Here is a 12,325-nt window from a genome sequence, read left to right as displayed (position 1 = left end):
GAGACAAACTTAGTTACCGGTCACCTAGGAGGAGCAGGAAGAATGCGCATAAATCTTGACGATTATGAAATTCCAAGAAAAAAACATTGTAGCAGGATAAAAAGAGAGAGATGAGAGATAGAGGGGAGAGCAAAGGTCGATGATCGATAGTATGAGCTCACAAAATAGGTCGTCAGTGCGAAGGCGAATCCGCCGAAGAAGCTGAGCAGCGTGCTGAAGAACGGGAAGGTGATGGCGACGAACATGGTGAACCCTGCACGTACGCACAGGTTGCGTTGCATCTCGTCAGTGCCGATCGTCTAGTCTTCAAACTGAAACTGAAGTGAAGACTCTTATTGGGATTCAGATCGTCGTCGTCGCCGTTCAGAGTAGTAGAGAGGGCCGGCCATTACCGACGTAGACACTCCGGGCGGCCGACGAGGCGGAGCACGAGGCTTGGACGGAACCCCAACTTCTTCACCAGCACCGTCTCTATCATGTCGAACACCGGCATCGCGTACACCTGCCAACGACCACAGTCACTGTCCATGGATGGTTCCATGCCACCAAGACATGGTAGCTGCCGATGAAATGGACGACAACCATCATGTTGGCGAGGGCGATGAGCTAGCCACTTGGGTTTCCTGAGGGTGACGAGGATGGATACGGTTGACACATATCGACATGGATATGGGTATGGAGTTAAATCCATATTCGAGATTATTTTTTATTGTGGATATGAGTATGAATATGGATATTAATACCCGGTAGGACCATCTCGTGTATCTCCACCGTCTGCTGTCTGCCACAGCGTGTACAGGGTGATGACCCACGAGAGGGGCAGCACCGCGACGCCAACCTCCCTGAGGAACCGACCGATCAGAATTCAGAGCACGGTCATATCGCAATGGAAGACGGTGCTGCGTACAGGAAGGAACCGGCGTGGTCATGTACTCATGGCAGGCACGCATGTACGTATCAGCCGAGCTCGGACATGGCGCGCGTAGGGAAGCCCGAGCACGCCGGCGCCGACCATGGCGGTGACGTTGTGGAAAGCGGAGTACCACCACTTGGCGTTCCTCGTGGCGTTGATGGGGAGCCAGTCGTCGGTGGCCTGCTTCTCCTGCGCGGCAGCGGGCAGCCACTGCGAGTCCGGGCGCCCTCTGGGTGTCAGAGGGAGGCTGTCGAGATTCAGAGATCGACGTTGTTTTGTCAGTTATCACCATGCGAGGCACAGGCAGATCGTCGAGATACCCCTTTCTTCTACAGATCTTTATTTATGACAGGGAGTGGACTGCATATCTTCGCAGCTATATATATAGAGAGAGACTAATTTTTAGTCACTCTACTTATTCTATTTTAATCACTAAATTATCAAATACGAAAACTAAAACAATATTTAAGTTTTGTATTTAATAATTTAGGAACTAAAATAAATTAAAATAGAGAGTAAAAATTAGTCTCTGTAAATTAAACCAAACACCCTCGGAGTCGCACCTCGCCCGGAGAGCAGTGGACGAGCTGTGGACTGTGGTTGCATCTCCATGACAGCCAGCCGGCGCGCCGAGCGCCCCAGGCCCTTGAGCTTGAGCTCTAGTAGTAGAGAGAGCGGTCGTAGAGCTGAAGTCTTCTTGGTTTACTAGCCAGTTTATAGCCAGTTTATCGTGTTTTCTATTGTTGTTATATATCATATAAATATATATTTTCTATGGTTATTATATAGACAACGACGGCTATACAAACAGTCTTTCTGTGCAAGCGTGCAAGCAAACCATCTGATCCATTAGATCGTGATCCAACCGTAGGTCACATTTAACACTTAAATCCTTCCACCACCAGCTCAATAATCTTTATAAAAAACCCTCTAACAAACCATGTTGTATATGTGGTTAGATCGTAATCTAATGGATCAGATGGTTTGCTTGCACGCTTGCACAGAATGACTGCTTGTATAACAATCGTTGCCTATTATATATCATATAAATATGTATTGAGATATTTATTTAAATATAATTATTTTTTATTTCTTAGTACATGTGATCTGATGGTTAGTCTTAAATTTCTAGTTTCTAGAGCAGGAGGCGTATGTTCGAGTGCTCGTTCTGCTATTTTTGCACGGTGTGGTAGCTGCGCGAGCGGAGTCAGGTTGCGGGACGCTGGGCGTGGGACCCACAGGGCACGGCACAGAGGCAGGGCCCGTGGGGCAGGAGAACCAGTCGAGACACGTGAAATGGATCCAAAGTGTCAGCGCGGAGGACGAAGTCACCTACATTAGGTTAGGTTCTTAATAGAGTAGCGAGGTGATAACAGGCGACTCCAGACTGATGCAGTTGCCGAGGACGACCCGGGCGAGAGCGGCGAGCGGCCATGCCTGCTTGCCTATCACGTGGTTAGGGCATGTTTGATTGTAAGGTGCAAAAAAGATTACCACATATTTTATGCCACACTTATTTAAAGTTAATTTATTCAAATTCCGTGTCATAGTTTGACATATCTAAGAAAATATTGACATGTTTTTTAAGTTATTTTTAAGTTATTGGTAAGTGAGACCTATAATAAATAATTTTTTTGTTGTAACTATGACTACAATTAAACATATATTTAACTCGATCAAAACATATATTCTTAGACGTGACAAACTATAGCAAGTGAGATAGCCAATAAAACATGTCCTAGTATATCGTTTTCTTGGCAAAATTTTGCTGAGCTAGCGTACATGATGTAATGACGTAATAAATAAGGAGCGTAATTTTTTTTAGTATATAAATTACGATGAACTCAAATAGGAGAACGTACCCGGCCGGAGACTGAAGTAAAAAACACGTCTTGTTTTAATTCATGGCTTGGTTCGCTGGAAGCGACCTAGCTGTGAGTCTGTGACCTTCAAAGCTTGTACGGACGAGCAGAGCTCCAACGTACAGTAGCGGGGGTGAATGTATGCCACGCTGCCATACGTTGTTTACATGGATTCTTTGTAAGGATCTCTAGGGGTTGACTGAAGCAATTATAAGAGACGAACTCTTAGAGTAAGACTCCGTCTCTACGTGATTCTTTATATATTTCTTAATTGTATTTATAATATCCAGGATTGTATTTTGTATTCTCTTAGGCTTTGTTCGGTTATTTTTATTCCATGTGGATTGGAGGGGATTGAAATGTATTGAGTTAGATTTTGACTTACTATGGATTTAAACCAATTCAATACCACCCAATCCACATGGATTAACATCAAACCGAACAAGCCCTTAGGGGTCTCTTGTACTTGCTACGTGATTCTTTATACATTTCTTAATTACATTTATGATATTTAGGGTTGTATTTTGTATTCTCTTAAGGGTCTCTTGTACTTGGAAAACCGATCCACGGTCAAGGTTTAGATGCCCTAAACAACTTAAAAGAACATCGGCCGGAGGAATTCTCTAATTAACACCTGCCTACAATCCTTCACTATCATAATAACGAGAGCAAACCTTAAACTACGAATTTAACTTAAAACTTTTAAACCACAACATTATCTTACCTACGCGCATTATCCACTCTATGGCCTTGCATAATTCTGCACAAATGCCAGAAGAAACATTGGCGTCAAGACCTACGATTAAACCACTATAAACATGTTGGTAAACACGTCACTGCTAAATGATCTTGTACTCTTGCACATACATGACAAGCTACATACCAAAATTTCTGTGCCAAAACAATACTACTACGCAACAGGATCCCATAGCAATACGAGAAATGTGCAACGTCTCATAAGAACAGGCACTGCATAAATTGAAGGAAAGAATGATTTCCATCGTCTAACTAGCTAACTTTTGTACAGTTTCCGATATTACATTCACGACACGGAAATGGCTCTAAAACTACCCCTCAAAAACGGCTGGCACCAGCTCAAGAGCCATCACCATCACTCCTTGTGCCTTCTCCCCACTACCCCATCTCTTCTCCCATTTCATCCGAATTTATGGCCTCATCATATATATCACTCCTTGTGCCTTCTCCTCCCTTTTCATCCGCTTTTATGGCCTCATCATATATGCAGTAAACTCGCCATTCCATTTTAGGGCTTATTCAGTTGCTACCTCTGTTCAATTGACTAGAAAGGGATTTAATCCTCTCCAATCCCCTCTCCAATCTCCTTCGATCACCTCTTAACCGAACAAGTCCTTATCGAAAGTGGATATCAGAAGTCCAGAGATTCTCAATCCAAACGATAAGCTCGACGAACCTAGTGACTTGGCTCCAAAACTTGGGCAGTTACAAAAACGAATACCAGACCTCCAGGTCTGGTGCGAGGCGATCTTTTCGTCAGGTCGCTTTGTATGCCAAAGAAAAGCTATGCAGATCAGTGATGCCCACAGGTCTCCTGTCGCGTATAAAAAATGGTCCAGAAGAAGCACGCTTAATCTATTTCTCCCTCTTCGATATCAACCACCACTGGTGCATCTGCCAAATCGCCCTCCTCGTCATCTTCGTCATCTTTCATGTACAGCCCGAGCTTTGCTAGGGCGTTGCTGCTTCCCAGTTGAAACCCAGGGCTCCCTTCACCAACCAAGTTGGGCATCTCTTCGCATGTGATACCTCTAAGCATTTCAAGGTCTTTCAGAAAGTGACTCCCTCCGTTGATGTCAACAGTTCTCTCCATCTGCAATCCAGCATTTGCTTACACTTCAGGTACGGTAACAGCATAGTGTAAGATGTTGTTTGTGGGGAGCATACAGTAGAAATTACCTCTTGCAAAGCTTTCCGAGCTGCTTCTCTCTCAATATCTCTTTGTCGTTTAGCTTCTGCAGCAGCCTCAGCAGCTGCTGCTTCTTCAGCCCTCTTGCAGGCATCCTCTGCAGCTTTAGCCTCAGCTTGCAACCGAGCTCTCTCTGTAATGGAAATTCTGTCACACAACTGTTGTCAGCTAAAAATGATTCTTCTGCATCTCACCTTGTCTTTGTAACCTCTCAAGTTCCTCCCTCTCGCGTCGAAGCTTCTCAGGATCCTTTTTGGTAGTCTGATATTAACAATCAGGTGAGCTTACATTACAGTGAACAACACAAAACGCTCAGACAATAACGCTCTCGAGGAATCATTTTCATATACACACCTGATCAAGAGCCTTTTCGCGAGCCTTCAGAATCGTATCAGCAAAGCGGCTTCTCAGAAGGGCAGCTCGGATTTGCTTCTCAGGGGAGACCTTCTCAGATACATACCCCCCTAAAATTTTCATATATAGACCTGTATAAGGGAACCCATTTCTCTACCACAGAAGTTTGGGTATGCACCGGCCATCATGAAAATTCATGCTTACCCTCACCATAAGCAGAAACAGAGACAGGGTCTGTACTTTGCTCTGGTAAATTTAATGTGTCCAGTGAATCTGCAAATTAAATCGAGAGTGTGTAAGATATAAGTGATTATATATTCATGGGTTGCAAAGCCAGGAAAAGTTATCTGCAAACATTTAGAGGTGCAGTGTCAGCTGTCCTTTCTTTTCAATAAAACCGATTATGTATAGGAATTTTGTATAGAAAGAAAAGGTCCAGTTCAAATGTTCAAAGGCAATAAAGGTTTCATCCTACTCAACAGAGATGTCCAATTATCGACCTCTGAAGATCACACTAAATAATCTGGATCGGCTGTTCAACCAATCGATTCGGTAAATCTCAGGTCAAGTGTAACATGAATCATTGTCTAGGTCTAGGATAAAAAAGTCAAATCCATCAGCTCACGTAACATGAGACAGTAAATGCACATGTGCTAATTATCATATCTAGAAAAGAAGTGTTAAAGACTTTATTCCAAATATTGATAAAACTATGAAACAAAACTTACCCTTTTCATGACCCAGGCCATCCACAGGTAGAATTTTTTCCTGCGTGTAGACAAGAGAAGACAGAGAGAGGGAGACAACAATCATTGAGATAACATCTTAAAATATCCTTAACCTCAAATTAACAGTAATTTTGATTGAAACTTCTACTCCAAAAAAAATATTCAGAAAACAAGCTATATATAAGAACCTTTGACACGCTGTTTTGTTGAGCAGCTTTGGCATCTGTATCACTTCCAGAAGAGCTACTAGAACCTGAGCCTTCGGAGGTAAAAACAGAAATACCATCAGTGTGTTGGACATGACAACCCAGCCAAGTTAAGGACATAACAAAGACAAACAGTATGCAGCGCTGTACATGTCTCCATTCTTGTTCTATAACCCTTCACATTAAGCAAGACTAAAAGTATATAACCACAAATATATATTACTTGCATTTGTTTTTTATGACTTGGCTCTGCTCTGAGACAAATTTGGGAAGTGGCAATTAGTTGGCTACATAGAATCCAATTTTCAATTTTGTACTTGAAATAAAATCATCAAATTATAATACACCCCATCAAGATAATGACATACAAATAAAATGCCACTTTTCAAATATGAACAGTAAGGATCCTGATAATTAATTGAATGGATCCAAATAGAACCATCTAAAAGAACACTGGTTTTGTTTCCATCAATGGTATAGTTCACTTTGAACTAAAGGATAAATTATGTTTCATTTTTCTGAATCATAACCAAATAATTCCCACAGTTGCTGTAGTAGAATGCACAGAACATTACGGAAATACAGAAAGGACAAGCCAATGTGTTGATTGCTAATAAACAAATGATTCATGAACACATTTCAATAGCAGAAGCTAGATCCTATTAGGGCATGTACAACCCTGAGACCGTGGATCGGTTTTTCCAAGTACAAGAGACAACTAAGAGACTGCATGATACAACCCTGAGCCCCTATATTATAAATGCAGTTTAGAGACAATATGTAACAAGGATCGTGTAGAGGTGGGCTCTTCACGAAGAGTCTGTCTCTTATATTTTTTTTCAATTAACCCCCTAGAGACCCCTCAAGGGACCCCATATTAAATGGGGTTGTACATGCCTTTATTCAGTAAAATACTTTTTTTTTTATCGAATACGCAGGAGGGCTGCGTATCATTAAATTAAAGTAGAGGGAAAAAGGGCCTGTGGCCCGGGACAAACAGAACACACAACACAAACACACACTCTAAACACAAACACACACTTACCCTTACAAAGCACACACCACACAGACACAAACGACCCCAACACTCCCGTCTTTTAGTAGGCTATAAGGCTTTCCTTTCTCTATCCAGGGTCAAAAAGAGAGCGCAAGTTCTTGGCTCCAGCAGAAACCCACAATCTCATCTCATCTTTAAATCCATCCTCTAAGGTATTAAGGCAGGGTCGAGCTCCTTCAAAAACACACCTGTTTCGCTGCTTCCAAATACTCAGGTGCTTTAAAATACTTGAAAATTGCTTCTTTAATCTTTATAGACTTCATGACAATAAGCAACATTGATAATTAGAAGTTTCTGTAACTGGTTAAAACTAATGCATTCTCTATAAAATTAGAGCTATCGTTGCAAGGATAAAGATATGCAGGTGCGAAAGAAGGTAGGCCATCACAAAGAAGCATTCCAGTTTCTATTCCCTTACAATTCATGGATTAATGAAATTGTTTTAACCCCAATGTAGCTCAGAATTACAAAAAGTAGTATCATGAGGAAGCATAACTAAATGTTGCATTGTCCCAGATACTGTTGTGCCATCATGATTTGTGTTACCTGATATTAAAAAGTGCACACCATAAAAAGGTGCAGGCTAAAGAATAAACTGAAGCATGGTCCGGTAAGCCTATAGTTTTTGTTTCCATTGAACTGCTTGATGTAAATTTCTTATGGGTCAGTACACTATATCCTACCATGAGATCAACTTCTAGCAGCACAAAGCCAAAAACGCGCAACTGCACAAGCATGTTGGCTCCTTTCATAAGCAGGTCAATGAAGTCCAAAATCTAACATGGGATTACTTACAATAACATGTACAGATGTACTCCCTCCGATACAAATTGTAAGTTGTTCTGACTTTTCTAAATAGATAGCTCTAGACATAATGTATAACTAGATGCGTACCAAAAGCTAAGTATCTAGAAAAGCCAGACCGACTCACAATTCGGAAAGGAGGGAGTAGCATTTACTGGATAACTATTTTATGGAACTAGAAAAAATAGTCAAGTGAGAAAAAAAGAGGAGTAATATTGCTGGTCTCAATTCAATATATCAAAAGTAAATCTATCCTTTTCTCAACTACGACTCCTTAATCAAACAGCCTTATGCATGACATAGTCAATAAGATTATTAAATTGTGTCACGCATCAGAAAGCCACCAGCATATTGTGCCCAAAATACTTTGATGGGTCCAGTACCCTAGTGGTGCTAATAGAAAATTTGGGGTGAAACTTGTGCAATTACGTACCACTAGAGGATGATTCTGAGTCACTACTAGAACTGCTAGATGCACTATGTTTGCGGCTTCTGTCTGCTGTTTCATCTTCAAGTACCAAAGGAGGAAAAGTCAAAACTGGAGGGTCATTCTCCCCAATATCAACGTCCTCGTCAAAGAGCTCATTTACTGAAAACGTGCATATAATATTTTAGCTTACATGAAAAATCAGTATCATAAATGAGCAATGGATGAGAAACAGACCTTCCTCGTTACACACTGACGCATTGATGAGTTCATATTGACTTCGAGACTGTTGAACAGAGCATAAAACAGTTATTTGCGAAATGAAGCAATGAAATAGCAATCTCTAATACAGCAGCACCCACCTTAACCTCATGAGGATCCTGTTCTGTAAGGTTTCTTGATGGGTTAACTCTGTCATAGTCATCAAGTAGCCTCAGTAATTCAAAAAGTGTATCATCACCTAGAGCATCCATATCAAGCTCTAATTCCTCTTCGTTGGCGTCGCAATAGTCAGCGTGACTCCTTATGAGCTCAACTACATGATCTGGAATGAATGCACCATATGACTGTAATCTTGCACTTAAATCATATTTTTGCTCACTCGTCATTATTCTCTTTCTGGTTGGAACAATATCCCCTACCAAAGGAGCATCTTGTACCAAAGGAGAGGTTTTCCTTTTCTTTGGTTGCAGAACTGGACTGTCAGCTGAATCTTCTCCCCGAAAGATGTACTGCTTAGGTACACTTTTCTTTGAGGGTTTTTTCTTAGTGAGGTCTTCTTTCTCAATGGAAACTCTCTTAGTTGAATTCTTTTTTGTGGGCTTCCTCACAGGAGGCTTCTCAACTGGTTGAGGAGGCTTCTCATCTGGCTGAGGAGGCTTCTCATCTGGTTTAGGGAGCTTCTTCTCAATAAGCTTCCATCGGCTCTCAAAGTTCTTGCTCAAAGTTTTGGCCATTAAATGAACATCATTGTTAGCTGGGTTATAGTTCATAGCGTTGCTGAAAGTGAGCCTCACATCTGCAGCAAATTCCGGAGGTGTAGAGTACATGCCTGCCTTCATCCTTTTCTGGATCGTACCCAAATCCATGGGCTGCTTGACTATTTGAAAGTAGTCAGGGATGTTCAACTTCACAATGTCAACTGGAACAAGAAACGGGCTTGCCCATACATGGCTCATAAGGGACTTGAGAAGGTTGGCACATTGTTTAAACGAGGACGTGTAGTTAATAGAGCTGGAAACAGGTGGGGCGACAGCTGTGGCCATAGGTGGTGGAGCTCCCCTATCCGTCTGCACTGAATTGCTTCGCCTGAGCTTCTCGGCTTTTTTCTTGGGCAGCATATCGCTTCCGGGAGCTGACGCGACCGTCGCACCATTCATGCTCCCAACATTATGCCCTCCTGAAAACAGTCTAATCTGGAGGTCCTTCACCTGCGCAAGCTCATGGTGGAGCCTCATCTCCACGTCCTTCTTGTCTAGAGCAGTCATACTGGGCAGTGAGAACACCTCCCGGGGCACGCGGGTCAAGCTGAACCCGGAGGCGCATTCCCTCTCCTCAGAATTCACGCTGACGCACTTCCTCTTGGGCGGCGGGCAGTAGCTCCCCGAGTCGACCCTCACGGGGCTCCCGAGCCGCTTGAACTCCCCCATTGCCTCCACCCTGTGCCGGTAGTCGGGCACGAAGCCGAGCGGGTGGCCCTTAGAGAACATATGCGTCTTCCCCATCATTGCTGGCGGCCGTGTCGGAGCCGCGCTGCTGACTCCTCCTTCTCCTCCTCTCGCTAGCAATGCGCCGCCTTGGCCGCGGAATTCCTCTCGCAATTCCGGGAGAAAAAGCCTAACCCTAACCCCCCGAGGCAGGAGGAGAGGGGGGCTAGCTTATTCCGCGGTGACCGGGGAGCAGAAGGCGACCCCTCCCCCCCCCCCCCCCCCCTACCAGAACCCTCGATTCGAGGGGCGGGGCACCTCGAGCGGACGCTCCGCGGCGAGGTGATCGAGCGAACTCACCGAGCACCACCAGCGCCGCACCCCCAACACACCACCCGGCGGGCGGCGCCGCCGCGAGATCTCGTGGCCTTCCACAGGCGCCGGCGCCTCCGTCCGCGGCACGAACCCCCTAGGGCTTTCTTCCTCACTACTCGCGCTGCGCGGAGGCGATCAGGCGGAGGCGGCGATCAGGCGAGGCGGCTGGAGACTAAGGGTTTCTCTCTCCTCTGCCCCTCTCTTATCTCTCCCCTCGCGGTCGGCTCGGTAATGGCTTCTCTCTTCGTTGCCCTCACGAGCCTTTGGAACTTTATATGTCAGGGCCCATGACTCCATGAGGTCGGTGGTGGGGCCGTGGGCCCCGGGGCTGAAACGGAGACGCGGCGGCCGTGACTGGGTCGGACTCGGGAAGGTGCATCGGGGCCGTTGGGTTTTTGGAACGGACGGTGATGGTGGCTGTCCGCTGGGCCTGGATGGGCCCAGGGCTTCGCTGTTAGAAGCGCACGTGCGGATTCTAGCGCAGCAGCAGCTGCTTGCATTCTGGCCCCTGCGGCCCTGCCCCTACCTTTTTTTTTAACAAGGGATTATCGGGTCACCCCTTCATTATGAAATAGGTATTACAAAAAATTTACCACGAAACAAAAGCATAACAAAAAATAACATGATGCAAGCAGATCAAACTCCTAAGTTGAGCACGCTCATAAGAGGAGGCGGAAAGATCACACACACCCCACCGTCCAGAACTAGAGCCAAACTAAAATTACATCATCCTAAACAGCAATACAGGAGCACAAGCATAGGCCAGAAGACACCATGTGAAAAGGAAATAGGATTACATATTTTCCTAATTGATTTTCGTAGTTGAATTGTTCAACACAAATAATTGGACTAACTAGTTTGCTCTAGATTATAAGTTTTACAGGTGTCAAAGGTTCACAACAAACCAATAAAAAGACCAAGAAATGGTTCAAATGAAAAGAGCAAAAGACTTCCGAAGTGTGCCCTGGTCTCGCGCACCGGACTGTCCGGTGTGCCACCGGCCTGTGTACGGTGCACCAGGGAACCCAACTCTGAACTTGCCACCTTCGGGAATTCTGGGAGCCGCTCCGCTATAATTCACCGGACTGTCCGGTGCGCCAGCGGAGTAACGGATACACAGCGCCAACGGTCGTCTGCAACGGTACAGTAAAGCGCTACAGTGCGCGCCTGCGCGCGCAGAAGTCAGAGCAGACGCTAGAAGGCGCACCGAACAGTGAACAGTGACTGTCTGGTGCACCGCCGGACTGTCCGGTGGCCCAGAAGTCAGAAGCTCCAACGGTCGAACCCTAACGGTCGGGTGACGTGGCTGGCGCACCGGAATGTCCGGTGCGCCATGCGACAGCAGCCTTCACCAGCGGCTATTTTGGTGGTTGGGGTTATAAATACCTTCAACCAACCACCATTCATTGCATCCAAGTTTTCAGCCTTCAAACCTCATACAAGAGCTATAGCATTCAATACAAGACACAAACAAAGAGATCAAATCCTCTCCCAAGTCCGGAATCACTCCAACCAAATTAGTGACTAGAGAGAGACATTTGTGTTCATTTGAGCTCTTGCGCTTGGATTGCTTTTCTTCTTCCTTCATTCTTGTGTTCAATTCACTTGTAATCAAAACAAGAGACACCAAGTTGTGGTGGTCCTTGTAGTGGACTTAGTGTCCCATTTGATTGAAGAGAAAGGCTCACTCGGTCTAGGTGACCGTTTGAGAGAGGGAAAGGGTTGAAATAGACCCGGTCTTTGTGACCACCTCAACGGGGAGTAGGTTTGCAAGAACCGAACCTCGATAAAATAAATCATCGTGTCATCCGCCTTATTTGCTTGTGATTTGTTTTCGCCCTCTCTTTCAGACTCGATTATATTGCTAACGCTAACCCCGGCTTGTAGTTGTGCTTAAACTTTATAAATTTCAGATTTGTCTATTCACCCACCTCTAGGAGACTTTCAATTGGTATGAGAGCCTGGTACTTCATTAGAGCTTAACCGCTCGAAGTGATGTCGGGAGATC

At 44.7% G+C, this 12,325-nt stretch overlaps 1 protein-coding gene across 4 annotated transcripts; it reads right to left on the bottom strand.

Annotated features, from left to right (window-relative positions):
- Positions 1 to 3,639: 3,639 nt before the first annotated feature.
- On the bottom strand, positions 3,640 to 10,620 carry LOC103653114 (transcription factor GTE9). 4 transcript variants are annotated; one of them, XM_008680078.3, is made up of 10 exons: positions 8,659 to 10,620; positions 8,534 to 8,582; positions 8,303 to 8,458; positions 5,991 to 6,061; positions 5,803 to 5,842; positions 5,279 to 5,347; positions 5,075 to 5,184; positions 4,915 to 4,981; positions 4,711 to 4,853; positions 3,640 to 4,624 (listed from the first exon to the last, which is right to left on the bottom strand). In XM_008680078.3, the coding sequence occupies exons 1-10, from the start codon at positions 10,021 to 10,023 to the stop codon at positions 4,382 to 4,384; spliced, it is 2,313 nt and encodes a 770-aa protein (XP_008678300.1). In that variant the 5' UTR covers positions 10,024 to 10,620; the 3' UTR covers positions 3,640 to 4,381. The 4 variants fall into 4 exon arrangements, with proteins under 4 accessions (XP_008678300.1, XP_008678302.1, XP_008678301.1 ...); XM_008680080.4 differs by having other exon boundaries at positions 5,285 to 5,347; positions 8,659 to 10,564; XM_008680079.4 differs by having other exon boundaries at positions 5,991 to 6,055; positions 8,659 to 10,564.
- Positions 10,621 to 12,325: the final 1,705 nt, after the last annotated feature.

Source organism: Zea mays, chromosome 4 (assembly GCF_902167145.1).
Source record: "Zea mays cultivar B73 chromosome 4, Zm-B73-REFERENCE-NAM-5.0, whole genome shotgun sequence".
Lineage (NCBI taxonomy): Eukaryota > Viridiplantae > Streptophyta > Magnoliopsida > Poales > Poaceae > Zea > Zea mays.
This window is presented reverse-complemented; position numbering and strand designations above follow the sequence as displayed.

Coding starts and splice junctions, on each gene's coding strand:
- LOC103653114 (XM_008680078.3), bottom strand. CDS start 10,023: ATGATGGGGAAGACGCATATGTTCTCTAAGGGCCACCCGCTCGGCTTC. Junction 6,062..8,302: donor CTCAGAATCATCCTCTAGTG/GTACGTAATTGC, acceptor TTACCTCCGAAG/GCTCAGGTTCTAGTAGCTCT. Junction 4,625..4,710: donor CTCGGAAAGCTTTGCAAGAG/GTAATTTCTACT, acceptor GCTGGATTGCAG/ATGGAGAGAACTGTTGACAT.